The 16,887-nt window shown below is 35.6% G+C and overlaps 1 protein-coding gene across 2 annotated transcripts in view; it reads left to right on the forward strand.

Moving 5' to 3' along the window:
- The window catches only part of SLC44A1 (solute carrier family 44 member 1), a 67,678-nt gene that overhangs the window by 36,980 nt on the left and 13,811 nt on the right, over window positions 1-16,887 (forward strand). For both annotated transcript variants that reach the window (XM_062599536.1, XM_062599535.1), the window contains exons 5-12: window positions 1,243-1,336; window positions 5,546-5,715; window positions 7,603-7,692; window positions 9,773-9,900; window positions 10,807-10,993; window positions 12,803-12,968; window positions 15,617-15,773; window positions 16,010-16,093. In XM_062599536.1, the coding sequence (XP_062455520.1) occupies window positions 1,243-1,336; window positions 5,546-5,715; window positions 7,603-7,692; window positions 9,773-9,900; window positions 10,807-10,993; window positions 12,803-12,968; window positions 15,617-15,773; window positions 16,010-16,093 (1,076 nt within the window). The remainder of the gene's footprint in view (window positions 1-1,242; window positions 1,337-5,545; window positions 5,716-7,602; window positions 7,693-9,772; window positions 9,901-10,806; window positions 10,994-12,802; window positions 12,969-15,616; window positions 15,774-16,009; window positions 16,094-16,887) is intronic.

The raw sequence follows: 16,887 nt of genomic DNA on the forward strand, positions 1-16,887 counted from the left end.
TGTATGGTTGGTTTTCAGAATAACCTGGCAAGTCTTCCAGTTCTCTCCACAGCCCAGGGTTTGTTAGGTTGCCTTAATTGGTGAGTCCTACTTGAGTGGCTTGTAAGCTCTGTTGAAATCAAGATCTAATATTCAGCACTGCTTGGCTTACCTTTGCAGGCAGGGATTCAACTGAAAGCCCTTCATATGTATGTCTGCATGAAGAGTCCAGGTTCCTTGCCAGGCAGTAGCAAACCCCACTGCTTTTTGCTTTCTGCCAGAACTCTTAACAGTCAAAAGAGTACGGCTTTTTGCAGATCAGCCCTTTCTTTTTGATTTATTGGTTGAGTGGGCCTCTGCGTAAGATATTTAGAGTGCATTCATAAACACTTGTAATGTTGAATGACAAAATGACAAAAACTGTACCGTGAATCTGTATGCAGTTGTCCATGCACAGTCCTGCCCCCACCACGCTTCTTACTGTAAGAACTCTTATTTTAATTGCCTTTAAAGTTGCTCTTTTTTGCCTATATTCAAAGCAAAATAAACAAATATGTGCAGCCTTCCTTTCTCCTTGTCTTTTTAAGTAATGATAAACAGAAACTTTTTCTTCTACTGCTGCCCCTCCATAAAATTCTGCAGTTGTTTATACCTACGTTTCATCCAGAAGTTTGGGTATCTACTTTAAGATGTACACATTAAAGAACTTCGTAGTAGCATCGTGTTTTGTCAAAAAATCTGGACATGCAGTGCAAATATACACAACTGTGTTTATTATTCTTCAAACAACTGTCCAACCTCAGCAGTCTGTCTTTATTCTCTTTCTGAAAAGTATAGACTGTGGTTATATAATGTGAAAAAATATATTTTTTATACTGAATGCTGTTTTATGTAATTTTGAAGCACTAAACTAAATCAGGAACAAGCTTGGCAGAGTAGGAAGGAGGGGGGACTTCAAAGGATATAGTGCCCAGAACTGTTCTCCTTTCTCAAACTAGATTGTGAATTAGCCTTTTCCGTTTAAACTTGAATGTCGGAGGAAAAAGACCCAATGCTAGATGCAAAGTGTTGTTCTGTTACAGTGGAACATATGTTGGACTTAATTCAGTGTCCCATTAGAGGACTAACTATGGTATACCTCTGCAAAATAATAATAATAAAAAAATAAAATCATCTATAAATCAGGACTGATACAAATTTTAGTATGATTTGCAAAGAGTAGAAATTTTTAATTTTTCTATCACTTTTTTTTTCTCTCAACAGGATCTACTCTGTGCAGTTATGAACTACAACCATCAGAGTACACTACAGACCCAAGGGCTGCCAAGCTGTGTCCAAAGTACCCTGTTCCAGAGAGGTAATTTTAACTTCTTGTCTAGGTGCAGGTGGAGATGGATGCAGCTCCAGCAGGAGGAGCAGAGATTTTTGTTCCTGACAGTTCATGACAGCAAAGATGCATTCTCTCTCATAGATTGGTCTTTTACTGTTTTATTGCTGAAAGTTTATAAAGATATTAAATCAACTCAATGAAAAACCCAAACTATCCACATTTGTGTTACTAAGAATATTAAACTGACATCTGTCATCTTCAGATTATTTTATCTCATAAAACTGAAATTGTACTGAGTATCAGCTGGTTTGTTACATTTTGCTCTGCCACTGGCTGCCCATGAGGGCTGCGGTTTAGACACATTTTTTTGAAGGCTTTTGGATCTTTGGGAGTGAGAAATGGCATACTCAAACAATACCCTCTTACATCTTATCTCAAACAGTGAGATTCAGCAAATTGCTTCATTTTTTGATTCTTTCAATTTCCAAATGATGAATATGTGGCTATTCAAATACCAGCCCCATAAAAAAGAGTTGTATTTTATAAATGTATTGGCCAGGTTTTATTACTTAAAACACTTACCTAGACTGTTTGTCTTTTTAAATAGAAAGGATTGTAGCTCCAGAATAAGACCATTCACTCAGCAAGAGTCATGTTGTGTTTTTTCATATTTTGGCTTCTCAGACATTCAGTGGTAGTCTTGAATTGCAGATTATTGTCCCTTGCACAATCTTCTGTTAAAGCTGTATTATGTGTTATAATGCTGTCAGTTGTAGAAACTGATTTTAAATATATCTTGTTTTCATAGTAGCCTACCTGGTAACTAATTTTTTTAAAAAATTGTAGTGACAATAAGTAGCAGCTGGAATATTAACAATCTTTTTTTATTTTTTCCCCACAGCAGTTCAATATTTCATGCAGCTAAGTTAGCTGTTATAGCTATAATACAAAAACAAATGAAAACTTCATTGCCAGCTTGCATACTGCAAAGACTTGTCAGTCTTGATTTTTACCAGAGCTGTATTAACTTTTCTTGGGTGTTCCCATGTAATTTGATCTCAGTAAATGTAGTTTCATAAGAAAACAGGCCGATAAAACTCTGTGCCGTAGCTTTAATGATGCTGTGTAAATTCTGGACAAAAACTACCCTGTGAGTTATTTCTGAAAAAACTTTCACGTCAGTGGAGTGTTTCCTCTTTTTTATTTAGTATGAATAAAATGTATGATGCATTTGAAAATTTTCTGAAATTGAAAAGTCTGACTCTAATGCTGAAAGGCAAGGGAAAAAGGCCAATATTTTATCTATAAACAACACTAGCTTTAAGATTTTTCTAGCTAAATTATTTGAGTAAGTTAGTATACTATGACGGGGAAATTGAATCATGTGGAGACAAATTTCAGATCCACACCCTGTGAGCTGAGGCAATCTGAGAGAACTTACCTAACAGTCCTTATCTCAGGTTTGATCTGCGAGAGATATGAACTGTGACATGACTCCCATTAAGTCCATGGAATGGTGATAGCTTATGCCATGAGAACTGTCCATTGATGTTTTATTTGAGGACAAAGTTTCTGCATGCCGTATAGTTGAGGCTCCGTATCTCAAGGGACTCTTATCCTGTGCCTTCAGAGCATTGTGTCCAACTGTGACTCCCTAGAGATGAGGCTGCAATTTGTATTTCTTCCTGTAACTTTGCCTAGAATCTCTCACTCCTAGCAGAGCATGATTTCACTGTCTAGTTTTGGAATAAAGAGCTCCAGAAGAAAACTTGTCTAGCTTTTCCCTACAGCATTTGTCTGTCAACCAATTCTGCAGAGTTACGCCAAGGAGCTGTTTTATAGGGGTTATAAAGAGCAGACAACAGTGGCATTCCATCCAGGTTCCCCACACTCATGTTTTTGTATATGCCTGGATGTAGTTCTGAGAAAAGACATCTCTCCTATGAACGCCAGTGCTTAAACAATTAGATGGGACTTGCATTCATTTGAATATTGCTTTAAAAATGCAGCTTTTGTCATCCTCATCTTCTGACTTGAAATTTACTGCTCTTGGTCATGATTAAGTGTCAGATCATTTTCAGAAACCTGCATTCTACTTTGGTATGTAGTATCTCAAGGTATAATGAATAGGCCATATAAAGTAGCAGAGGTCACTGGGAATAGATCTATTTCACACTATTTCATTTCTGTTTTATACTGATTCTATGATTCTGTAATTCATTCTGTAATTTATTTTTTATTAATCAAGAGATCTTACCTAACCTACTCATTGAGTCAGAACTACCGAAATAACAAATCTCAAAAAGTGGATTCTCAGGGGTCCCATATACAAGAAAGCTTATAGTAGCCACTAATGACGTTTTTTGTTAATTACAGCAAAGTTAGAAATTAAATATTGCACATAAAAGTAGGTAACTTAAAATGTGCAGTGAAATTGCCGCAGCATTACGGAGTTTAGACTGATAGTACAGCATTTGTTCCTCTTCTAGAATTTATTTTGGAATAGCATGCTATTAGGTTCCATTTTCAAAATGACCATTTGCTTATTCAGACACAGGAATGAGTTCTTTGCTTACCTGAAGCTCAAAGTTTGGGCTTTGTCATTGAGAGTGAAAACTTGTTATATGCTGTAGGCTTTCTGCAAAATTTAAATAATTAAACATGAGATAAATCTCTCAATTTCGATATTTCCCAGTCTCACTACATATAAATAATTGCAATATGCTGCATACACCAAAGCTGGGTATGTTGTAAAAGGCTGACAGGGTGTATGGTCTGCTTTTTAAATATGCGGTCATTATGGATTTAATATGTTTTTTAACAACTGTGGCTAATGCACAGTTACTTGCTGTGTTTAACTGCTGTCTTCATCTTCACTAACCAAAAGTAGAGCATCAATATGATCATCTGCAAATGCATTTACTTACTTAGTATAGTCAGTTTAAAACAATATAATTTAGAATTATCTGTCACTTCACAAAAAATCCTAGGATCTATTATTATCTATGTAAGGCAGATGATTATATTTTCTCGCCATTTTTGAGCAGAATAATTACACACTCATTGTTCTCAGCATGACACCTTCCCCCACCAAAAAAAACATAGCACATAGAAACGATGTGCCTATGGCACCTGTTTTTCTCTCTACATATTTTAAATGATGGTTAGAATTTTGCAAGGATTTGGAATTAACAAACAGCTATTGAGTACAGGAAATCATTGTTTTGGAAATCATTGCTGAAATGAGGAAACTGCAAAAGAAAGCTTGCTGCTGCAGTCCACTGGAAGCTTTTAAAAAAAATTGGGGTGGAGAAAACAAACCTAGAAGTTAAAAGAGAAGACTGACTTAAAACAAAAAACACTTTATTCATTGGATCCAATTGCAGCAAAGAAAACGTGTAATTCATGGAACATTTCTTAAGTGCAGCTGAGAAGATTTATCGAAGTGTGAAATAGGTCATTTACTAGATCTTACATAGTTTATGACCAATAAAAGCAACTTCTTTACTCACTTCTAAAGTAAAGATTTTACTGTCTTGTATTTTCTGATGGGCTTCATGACAAGTTCTGCTGAATGTTTTGAGAAGTTTAATGTATAACATCAATATTTGGAGAGAATGCTTCCAAAACAGTTCAAAAACTATGAAACAGTTACATGTATCTTTGCATGTTGTATAAGAATACAGTGTGTAATTTTAGCAAAGGAAATAGAAGTAACTACTGTAATCTTCTGATTACACAGCAAGCTTGGTATAGGGGAAGACTAAAGAAATATATTGACAATGGTTGTAAAAGCTGATTTCTTTAAACATAGAATGTATCCTTCCAAGTATAGAATTGTCATTCTTGGTTTTCTATTACTACAGATATGGGCCAGTATTGCACCATAAGTGAAAGGCGTTGTTTTGTCTGCTGGTTCATCACTTCAATATGAGATGCTTAAGCTGAAATAGGAACATTAATTTTTTAATCCTTGCTGTTTCTTAAGAATGGGAGGGGTAATATCCTGTTGGAATGTGCACTCCACTGTCACAGGGTTACTTGTAAGAACTGCATCACATGTCATTATGATCATCCTCATTTCAACAGCACTTGTGCATTCGACACACAGTTCCTGGTTATGATGTTATGAGGGTGGAGTGGTTGCATCTATTCACCTTTCATTTGTGTGTTGATGTGGCATTTATATTAAGTAGGAGTAATTTTTTTTCTGATTTTTTTTTCTTGTGTCACCAGTGCACCTATTCCATTCTTCCATCGCTGTGCTCCTGTGAACATTTCCTGCTATGCCAAGTTTGCAGAGGCCCTGATCACCTTTGTCAGTGACAGTAGTGTCTTACACAGGCTGATTAGTGGAGTTATGACCAGCAAAGAGATTATAATGGGACTTTGCTTGTTATCACTAGGTAATTGTTTTTCTCATTATTAGCTATTTCATAGTACTGCAATAGGAGACTGTTAACACCCTCTAAGCACAATATGAGCAGAATACATGTATAATAGCAATAAGCCCTTAGAAAACTATTCAGAATGTTTTTTTATTTGACAGCTCAATTACTTTTTCAGGAGTAGTATAAATGTGCCTTCCTGGTTTTCCTCCTCTTCCCTGATCCGAGATAGAGGTTGTGAGCCAGATGAATAGGCATTAGTACTTTCAGCATACTTAACAGAGCATTCCCATTGTCCTCATGTTATTATAATATTTACATTGCCCTTTTATAGTATTCATTCATCTTCTGCCAATCCTAATCCCTTTCCAAATAGAAAAGACTGGGCAAGAAGTGCACAGTAACATACTTTTCTAAGATGTTTTAACTGTTTGTTAAAGGGATTTTGGAGCTTTAAAAGGAAAATGAGGAAAGTTAGGTGCCTCTTCGTGTTGTTTGTCCCATCCCCACAAACTGGAAGATAAAAGTTCAGTCCTTTGAGAATCTTGGCTTTGTCTGAAGAGCAGGAAATTTCCAGCAGCACAGAGATGCTGCATGGTTATTACACTTGAGAAATGCTCGTTTCTGGACTATAGAGTGATAATTCATATCACTCATATTGCACTAGGCTGATGGGCTATTTTAATAAAGTCTTATGAATTAAGGTGGAACACCACTCACCCACATTAATTACTTTCCTAATAAGTTGATTTTATTCCTAAATATAAAACCTTTAATCTTAAAATAAAAGCTCCAGATACTAGCCATGTAGTTGAACAATCTGCAGTTTAGAAGAAAAGAAGGAAAACATTCCAGGAAAAGAAGACCTCTTGTTTTTAGTCTGCCTTTTTGTTATATTAAAAAAAAAAAAGAGAGAGAGAAAAAGAGAGAGAATAATAGATACCAGTTTAAAAAGGGTCAGACCATTGAATATCTTTTCAGCTCTAAGTAGTGAGCTGTTTAATCCTTTATACTGACAGCTGTAGTAATTTGATATGATGATTAAAAAAAATCAGAATCTGACAACTAGTGCCTGAATTAACAGTGCTACTGTTTGTTATTGCTAGAAATTAGTACAGTATTCTACATACAATGAATTTTAATTTGAAGGAGGAAAAAGTATGATAGTTTTCACATTTCTTTTACATACTCCCACAGTTGAACAGAATATATTTTTAAACTAACTACTAGATTGTGTGCCTGCTTCCAGTTGTTTTCATGTGGAAGTGTAACTGCTGTCCACAAATGTGTGCAAAAATGTGAATATGCATGCACACATGTACACACACGCACACATGCACTACATTTTAGTCATCTCACTTTGAAGAGGGGTTTTTAACGTGCTGTTCTAGATGGCAGTAGAACTATGTCAAGAAAGCTTGTTACAAAACCCTCTGAATGTTGAAAATAAAGAACAAAGCTGTAATTTTTTTTGACTTTCACCAGTGTGTCATTTTGAAATACATAGACATCGTACTGTCTGCACTTGTTTGGCAAGTGTATTTAACTGTTAGTTCTGCTCTGTTCCTCAGTAGGTGTGCTCATGTTACTAGACTCACAGTTCTGTCATGTCTTACTGTTTGTTTTGTCGTTGTCTAAATACACCTCTGTACATATGCATTATGTCTTTTATGTAATGTGCCATGTAAATGTGTTTATGCTCTTTTCTTTTAATTGACAGCACCAAAGCAGGATTTGTAGAAGTGTCTATTTTCCTATTTGAGCAGTGAGTTTGTTTGCAGCAGAAAATAAATATCTCTGCCTAAAAATTTCATTGAAAGGCAATTATCTAGTGTAGTGAGAATTGGAGAGTTCATTTCTCCTTGAAATAATTGCTCTGCTTATTTTATTTGTCTTTTTTTGCAGTGTTGTCCATGATTTTGATGGTTATAATCAGGTACATTTCAAGAGTACTTGTCTGGATTTTAACAATTCTTGTCATTCTGGGATCACTTGGTAAGTCTTGTTGTTCTCCCAGTTTTTGAGAACTCGTTTCTAATCTTTGTCCTCCTAATCCACAGGTCAGCTACATCCTGCACAGATGTAAGGACCATGCCCTCCCTTCTTTCCTTTGAACCCCTTCAAGACATTGTTGAAAATAACACCTTATAACTGCCATCTTCTACCAGATTGTGTTTTGCCGCTTACTTAGATACTTGCTGCACCTCCTGCTTTGCAAGCAAACTTCCTCTCAGCCTAAATCACTGCAGTCCTTGTATGCAATACAGGGTATTCTTCACAGCTCTTGTAACAGAGGCTTAAACATGGCTTCTTAAATTCCTGCCTTCAGAATAAGTCAGCAGGCAAAGAATTTGTATGTGTCTGATGGCACAACAACCTGCTGGGTGAACTCAAGCACACAAGAATCAGCTGGCACCTGTTGCTTGGACAGCCTCAGGGGAACTTAGGATGCTATGTAGATGTGTTAACCCTGATAGACAGATTAGCCCTGTCATCCATTTGAGTAGCTCCCTAAGCAGATCTGTTAAGGTCTGTTCTTGCAGTGAGGACCTATAGGTGGTTTTCTGTCATCACTAAATCAAATCCCCATATTTCCATGTGATCCAGGAAGTCCTTTATGACTTGGGATGTGTATGAAATGCAGTCAGCCATGATAGCTTTGTTACCCAAAATGATTCAGCTCCTGTGAAAGTAGATTTACTTCATCCCCATCATCTTTTATGTTTGTGAAACTGAAGTTTTCTATTATTGATACTCAGTAACAATGTCAAAAGGTATAGGCAGATAAGAGCAGGGAAGGAACAAAAGTGGAATAATTAAATTAGGAAATACTTATAATTCGGTTCTCGCAATTCATTGCTGCACAGGCTGGAAAATATTCAGCAGACCAGCTACATTCTTTAGGATCACTTAGTTTTTGTGCTTATTGGTCATAAGATTTGTGATCAAAGAAGAACAGGAAAAACAGATTTTTTTTCCCCACTTATATTCTGTTCAGAAGTTGAATAACTGTGCTAATTGAAAGAGTTAAATGACTTACCTTATTGCCATCTGTTATTTTCTGAAAAATCACGTCCATTACACAGACTGAATAAGAACATGTCTCTGTGAGACTTGCTGCTTATTCTGTACTAGCTGTTTGTTTAGGAGAGACCAAGGGTATCTTTGGTTCTAGATCTGATAGAAGTACCTTCTTCAAAGACTTATTTTCTTTAGATAAGCTTATGCAGCTGATTGAGAAATACAACTGGAACAGAGAAGGGAACTCAGAATAGAAAAAGCTTGTCAAAGGGTGTGTTTAACTCACTGAGGAGTTGGAAACCAGTGTTTAAGAGAATTTCCATGTCTTGGAATGACAGACAGAAAATGAGAATGAAATTCTGGCTATTCTAGGCACTAGAATTTCATAGCAGAGAATAGTAATCTGTAAAGTGCTTCATTTTGTCCTCGTTGGATTTCCATTGATGTTTTTCTAGTGCCTGAATGACATTTTCTTGATGACCTTCATCATCAAGGTTATGAACTTTATGTGACGTTTTCTGCACTGTGGCTGCCCCTTCTCTTTTTCATTAGCCTTCTCAGGCATTATAGGTTTTCCTTTTCTGTTTCTTCTGTTGTTTTGCATCCTCATCCAATGATTCCTCTCTCTCCCCTCCTAATTTCCCAAATACATTCTACCATACTGTTTCATTCTTTTCTCCATCACCTTTTCTCCAGCCCCCCCCCCCCCTCCCTTTTTTAATCATCTGTTGCCTCTTATGGGAGCTGTAACCTTTTCTGGGACTCCTTATGGACTAGTCCTTTCTTGCACTTCACCCTAAAACACAGAGGCAAAGAGCTACACATCTTTTAAAAGGACTTACTGGGGTAAGGCTGTGAAAAGTGTCTGCCTAGGAGGAGAGCAAGAGAGGAGACCTAAGCACTTTTCCATCATCAGAAGTTCCTTTTGGGTTAGCCATCAGTGCCCTTGAGTATTCTATACCAGACTAGATTTAAAAGACAGTGCTAAGTAGTGTGATTGTGTCCTGTAAAAGAAAAGAAATCTTTCATTTTTCTTTTTTACTCCAAAATGTAGGTGGTACAGGAGTCCTCTGGTGGCTCTATGCTAAGCAACGAGCATCTGCCAGCACTGTTGAGACTCAAATAGCAAAAGACAATCTTCAGGCTCTTCTGATCTATGCCATTTCAGCAACAGTCTTCACGGTATGTTTTGTAATAATTACATTATTTTCCTGTTCTCTCTTACTGACTATCTCCATTTTTTTTTTTAATTCAGGTGAAAGGTTTATATTGCACGTTGTGCTTTTGAAGAGTTTCTATTATGAACTGAGTTGCTGTGGGTGTTTTTTAATTCCAAGCATTGTTCTGTAATACTTGTTTTTCTTTTGTCAGGAGAGAATTCCTGACCCTGCAGCTGCTCTGCATTATTCTAAAATGTCTACAGGGACATCCATGAATAGTTGCAGTGTTGGACCCCCAATCCACTTTAATTCACAAGATTTTTGTTAGATTTCTATTTTAGAGGTACTTCATCATTTCAATTTATTTAACAGTCGTTAGACTGTTCATACTTCTGAAATACTTCTGAAATACTGAAAACAGTTATTCCCCAAATTGTTCCACTTACAGAAAAATCATTGCAAACTTAAATACTGACAATACTGAAACAATTTAACTTTTTCTGGTCTTGCTATGCCTTGTTTCAGAATGACTGACTTATTAAAAACTAACAATATTTAACTGATTTACCAGGCAAGTCCACCATACCTTGTCCAAAAATTAATGGTAAACTATATTCCTGATTAAATCTTTGCAGTTCTCTTGATTTCATTCACCTGTACAACATAAGGGTGGAATCTGGCCTGGTCACTTCTATCTGAGATCACTTCCAAATAAGTAAGAGATTGGAATTTCCAGAAATAGAATTTGAAGAATAATTTATCATTGAAGAAGCTGATAGAAGATTTAAATTTTGATCTTGTAAGCTTATAAGTGTATCACCCACCAGAAGCATGTTAATTTGCTGTGTTTGAAAATTCTAGTTGCACAAAATTTTATCTTGCTTTTTTTCACTTCTTTAAAATGTCATTTCAAAACCTCTTCCTCTAGGTTATCTTGTTCTTGATCATGTTAGTTATGCGCAAACGAGTAGCTCTCACCATTGCCTTGTTCCACGTGGCTGGCAAGGTCTTCATTCACCTGCCACTGCTAGTCTTCCAGCCATTCTGGACATTCTTTGTGCTTATCCTGTTCTGGACGTACTGGATTACCGTCCTGCTTTTCCTTGGCACTACAGGTAAGCAGCTACCAGGCTTATTTTAAATTTCACTTTACTTTTGTAAGGTTTCAAATGGATTTGGTTAAAAAGCATTGTTGAACCTCTGAAAAAACAAACAAAAATACTTTTGTGCCCAATTTTCATCTGCTTCAGTGACTTCAATGTACGTCTGGAAAGTTATCGAGCATTTGGGAGTCTGTATCCCGTTTATGTTACTTTGTGTCTTAGGGCAGCTTTTTGATTTGATGTAAGTTGGCATGTTGATAACCACAGGAGTCCATTAATCTTAAAACTTCTATAAGTTTTGCAAATAATTCTCTCTGATTTTAGAAAAACAGATTAAGAACAGATAGTCTAATCTGAAGATAGAAGGTAGTGTATTTTCACAAGTTCACATACAGATAGAGACAAGTAATGAAAAGTCTCTTGACTGTCTCCCAAAACATAAATATACTAGAAGCAATTTTCAGTTGTTCGTAATTTACATGTCCTGTATTATTCCAGTGTTTTTCGAGTTTATTAGTGAGATATTCTTTGCGTGTTTTTTTTCCCTAGTTGTTTGTACACTGTATTGTGAGAGCAGCCACCATTTTCTGAGTTTCTCCTTACTCTAGAGAGCCTGAAAGTTGAAAGGTCTCTGCCTGTGCTAATGACCTGACAAGAGCTTCTAGAATTAGTCAGTCCTGTTGGTTGAAATCTCAGTTATTTCAACAAGGAAATCTGGAAACTGCTTTTTAAAATGGGAGATAAGTGTTATTTTGCAGTAAGCTGTGGCCAGTAGATATCATTATTCATTACTGAAACCTTAGAACTTTGAAATTATTAACTGCTAATACAAAAGCAGCAATATTTTGGATCACAGAGCTATTTCATAGTAGTACAAAATAAATCTTTGGGAATTCTTGGCCCAAATTTTTAGCTAGGGGCAGAGGTAGTAGAATTCATGTGTTCTTGTTCTCATTACTTTAGCCTTGAAATTTTGGTTTTTGTTGCATGATGAGCTATATGTATTATCTAAGAAACAGCAAGTCCAAAAAATGTTTGCCTTTGAAAATGCAGTCCCGATTCCACATTTCAATTTGTGATTTAAGATCACTGCACAGAGACTAATTTAATTACTGAGATTAGATTGCTATGTGTATTTTAATAAAGAACTCTTGAATTGGCTTTGATTCTGCTAAGACTAATTAATGCTTTTAACTTTATATGAATTTAGTAGCTTCACTAATATCAATTAGACATAATCTTTGCACAAAAAGAGCCAGATCTTTTTAATCCAAGCCAGGAGAATCAAAAATGTGTACATTATCTGAAAATATGAAAAGAGGAAGCCTACAATTCTGAAGAGAAAATTAACTTGTTGACTAAAACAAAATTATTCTGATAGTTCAATTTATTTACAAGAAAATGTTATTTTTTATGTAAGTATGAAAGTATTTCTAAGAAGATAGAAGAGGTACTGCAATGCTAACTTGAAACAATGGTTTCAAAAAAAAATCCTTTTATTTGGTTATAAGAATTCTTGCTACTTGTTGCTCATGGTTATTCTTGGAAATTTTAACTCTATGGCTTAAAATTAATAGAAATTTTGCTGGATTTTGAATATCCTCAATTTTTTTTTAAATTGCCATTATTGTTTGTTCCAAAAACAGTATCTTAATTTTGAATAATTCTTGTGAGGGGAGTGTGGGTTAGTAGCAGCTGAAGTGATTTCTCTGTAAATGGCTATGTACTACTAATTCTGTATGCTTCCTTCCTTCTGAGCTGATGAAAGAATAGGTGTTGAATAAGGACTTTTTCTTTTTCTTTACTTGGATTTATTCTTAGGTAGTCCTGTCCCGAATGAAGAAGGGTTTGTGGAATTTCGGATGGTAGGCCCTTTGAAATATATGTGGTGGTACCATGTGGTGGGGTTGATCTGGATCAGCGAGTTTATCCTAGCCTGTCAACAGATGACTGTAGCAGGGGCTGTTGTGACATACTATTTTACAAGGTAAGGACTTTGTAGACAGCTCTGTTGTGAGCAGCCTGGAAATGGAATCAGAAAAAATAATGAGGGACAGAGCTTTTAAGAGAAATAATTTTTACTTGGTAGCTAGAAAGCAATAAAATTGCATTAACTCTTTTAAAATCACATCAAGTCCTAAAGTCTGTTTTGCAGGTTATAGACTGTAGTATTGGTATTATGAACTTGCAGTCCTGTTTGCCTTGTAACTTCTGCACAACATAAAGACATGAATGATTGTCTACAGAAGTAGAAAGCCCCTGGAAGATCATCTTTTATAAAATAAATGCTGATAAGCTCTATAGAGATTAAAAAAAAAACTGACAGCAATTGGTTTTGAAAATTTTAATTACAAAAAATTTAAGTTATTCACAGTGCTTCATTTATCTTTTTTTACTTGAGATTAAGCTCTAATTAGATTTATTGTTTTCCCATAGATTCTAACAAGATCATTCACAAATGTGCAAGTGATACAAAACATGTATGCATTAAAGCTCCGTATTTTTTTACTGTATTTGTGTCTCAAGTTGTGTTATCATGGTGTACTGCACGATGGCCTCTTCACATGTATCCATTAGCTTTTTGAGAAGGCTACGCTGATGATGTTAACGATTAAACAATGGCTCTGCCAATGTTGAAGCACAAGGATTTTGGCTTCACAGAGACATGAGACGATTTCAAAATCATAAGCTTTTCGAAATGAATGAATGCCAGCTTTTGGATTTTAAACTCTAAAATGCACAAATACTGTATTTTCAAATTTTTCATTAATATAGCTCAAAATTTATCTTCAAGTGAAAACTGAATTCTTGCTTTAGAGATTTAGGATCTGGAGGTTAGGGAAAAAAATGATATCCAGTGCTTTGTTAGTATTCCATGAGAATAAATGGTACCTCAGTGATCTGTATTAGAACGTTTTGGTATGTGACTTAGAGTTCCCGGCAATATGTTTGATGAGAAAAGAAATCAAGTACACTGTCCTCTTACATTTTTGTAAAAGCAAATTTTTAATGAAATTTCTCCAGATATAGACATTAGCAGTTCATGATACATTTCCTTAAAAAAAAAAAAAAAAAAAGTCATTATTGAACAACTAGAAGATGACTTACAATTTTATTTCCAATGTTCTCAAGGTTTTTTTTCAAATATTGTCAATGCAACCCTTCTGCATAAAGAGCATCATGAGTAGAGGACATTGACAAGATACAAATTCTTTTTTTAAATGACAAAATCCAGCAACCTTATTCTATTCTTGTCATGTGATTTTTAGTCTATTTAAAAATAGTGATTTTTAAGTAGATTTTTTAGATAGATCTTTTAAGTGCAGATATTTTTTCAAGTGCTTTATTCACACCACAGGTGTTTAATAAGTTTGTCACTGTTATCTGGATTACACTTGATTGCTTATATGCCTTAATCTCTTATATATAAAACATACATAATACTGAAAGGATGTTTATCTATAGCTCAACAGCATAGAGTTAATTTATTGCACAGACAGAAATTCTGTTGTTTCATTAATGATATAGTCCTGCAGTATAACGACTAAATGCATCAGTGAAGCTTTTAAAAGACATTACAGGAATGTAATCTTGTAAGTAGTAAAACTAGACTGACTAAAGCATTAGAAAAATATGAAGTAGAAAGGATAATCTTGCACTGAAATTGGTAGCTTAGCAAGCTTTTTATCTCATGCTTCATCTGTAAATTTATGTATTTTCCATTACCTGAAGGTAAATGATTTTGCTTTTAACTGGACCTGCCCATCGTGCCTTCATGGGAGTTGTATTTTAAGTCAGTAAATATCCATTTCTCTCCATTGCTATTTTCTTGCATTTTAAAAGCACAACTCTCCTTTGAAAATTGACTCAGTAAAAGAGGGAAAAGGCATTAATCTGGAGCTTTCCATTGTTTTGCCCATCAGCAGCTTTTCACATCAGATGTGATCAGGTTAGGTATAAAGAGATGTTTTACATATGCTCACCATCCACTCACCTCAGCAGGACGGGTTCCCCACAACTCAGATGATAACATATCTCAAGGTTTCACAGTATAAAGTCTACCTTTAGTTACATTTACTTGAAAAGGAGGAAGTGGTTGGGTTGCCCAGATGGAGAACTCAAGACTTGGTTAGACTTTATTGTGATCGTACCAAAGGAGTAGTAGAATTTGGCTTGCTCCGCTTGGGCTTTTTCTTTTTTCTTTCATGTATTTATTGTGATGTTCATATTTATAGTAAAAGTCAGCCATTCTTTAAATGTTGAATTGAACTGTTCTTTGCAAGAGAAATAGAGGTAGCTTGCTTGATAGAAAATACGAATACCAATTTTAAGAGGAATTTGCTTCAAGACTGTGTGAAACTGAATATGCATCTGACATAATTCAGTCACCTGCTAGTAAGAGTATCCTTAAGATCTACTGATCCTTATCCTTTTCCTATGATTGCATTAGAACTAAAATTGTGACTTGCACAGATGGGTCAGTGTTTTGTGTAGTATGAATAATATTCACTGAAAGCTAGAATAAAGACTGGGAAATTTCTTTTCCCTGTTCGGTGAGGGTTTTTGTCAGTTTCATCTGAGGTCGTTAAATCCATATCGACCATTCTACTTTGGTCTTTTTTTTTTTTTCCACAGAGAGAAAAGGAATCTGCCATTTACTCCTATTCTGGCATCTGTTAATCGCCTTATTTGTTACCACCTAGGAACAGTGGCAAAGGGGTCTTTCATTATCACACTAGTGAAGATACCACGAATGATTCTTATGTATATTCATACACAAATCAAGGGAAAAGTAAGAGAAATACATCTCATCTTTTAGTAAAATTCAAAGCTTGATATATTTACAGTTTAACCTTATTTCGTCTGTGTGGGAGACTTGAAGTCTGATTTTGGAAAATTTGGTCCTTAAAGGACTGTAGGACTGACGGGGACCGCATGAGTTACCAAAACAGAAAGGAGTATTGTTTCTTTAAGATCTTTTGTTTTGACTGTGTGTCTTTGTTATCCTGCATTTTGTGGCTGCCCTAGGAAAATGCCTGTGCTCGCTGTATGCTCAAAGCCTGCATCTGCTGCCTTTGGTGTCTAGAAAAGTGCCTGACCTACTTAAATCAGGTAAGATTTTCAATATTATAAGCTTTATGTAGAAGTCTGATATTATGTGTAATTCCCAGAATGCAGTTTGAGGCTGACACATAATGTATTGTACTTTGGAACTTGACTGATATGAATCAAGATACTTCGATCTTGTCTCCATTACTGAAATTACACTGCAAGTCACTACACTAGTGCTCGTTTACAATACGACGATGAAAAATTGCCAGTATTCATTTTTGTGCATAATGTGTCTCAACATTATAACAGATTTGTTCAATGGTCAGAGATGTTCTGCATTATGCCCAGTCTGCCAGAGTACATCTGATTTTGAAAACACATTTGCTGGGACATGACAGGGAACCTTTTCTAAGTGAAAGAGTTACAGTATTAATTGACACAGTGACTATTCAGACCGCCTTGTAGTAGATTTTTTATTAACCTGCATTTCCACCTGTGTTAAATACGTGTCCTGTAACAGCTTCTTCTACGGCTCAATCTTTTGCTTTTGGAGGTAGAAATAAATATTTTGTTCCTTAATGTGTAATTTTGTAAACATAAACATTTGTTTACCCAGCCATCCTTAACAGGAATGCTTTTCTTCTGGTCAGGAGAAAGCCACTGTTTATAAAACCTTAAGATAGGGTTTTGGAAGTGACTTTGCCCAGTGAAGTGGAAAGGTTGTAAATCTTGCTATTGGCTGCATATAGTGTGTTTCTGTGTTTAGACTCCCTTTTAAGCCTCACCAAATCTTACCAACACTTCAAATTACTGAGAGAAAGCAAAGGCAGAAATGTTGGTATTCTGTTGGAGCC

The sequence above is a fragment of the Rhea pennata genome, chromosome Z, assembly GCF_028389875.1.
Source record: "Rhea pennata isolate bPtePen1 chromosome Z, bPtePen1.pri, whole genome shotgun sequence".
Taxonomy (NCBI): Eukaryota; Metazoa; Chordata; class Aves; order Rheiformes; family Rheidae; genus Rhea; species Rhea pennata.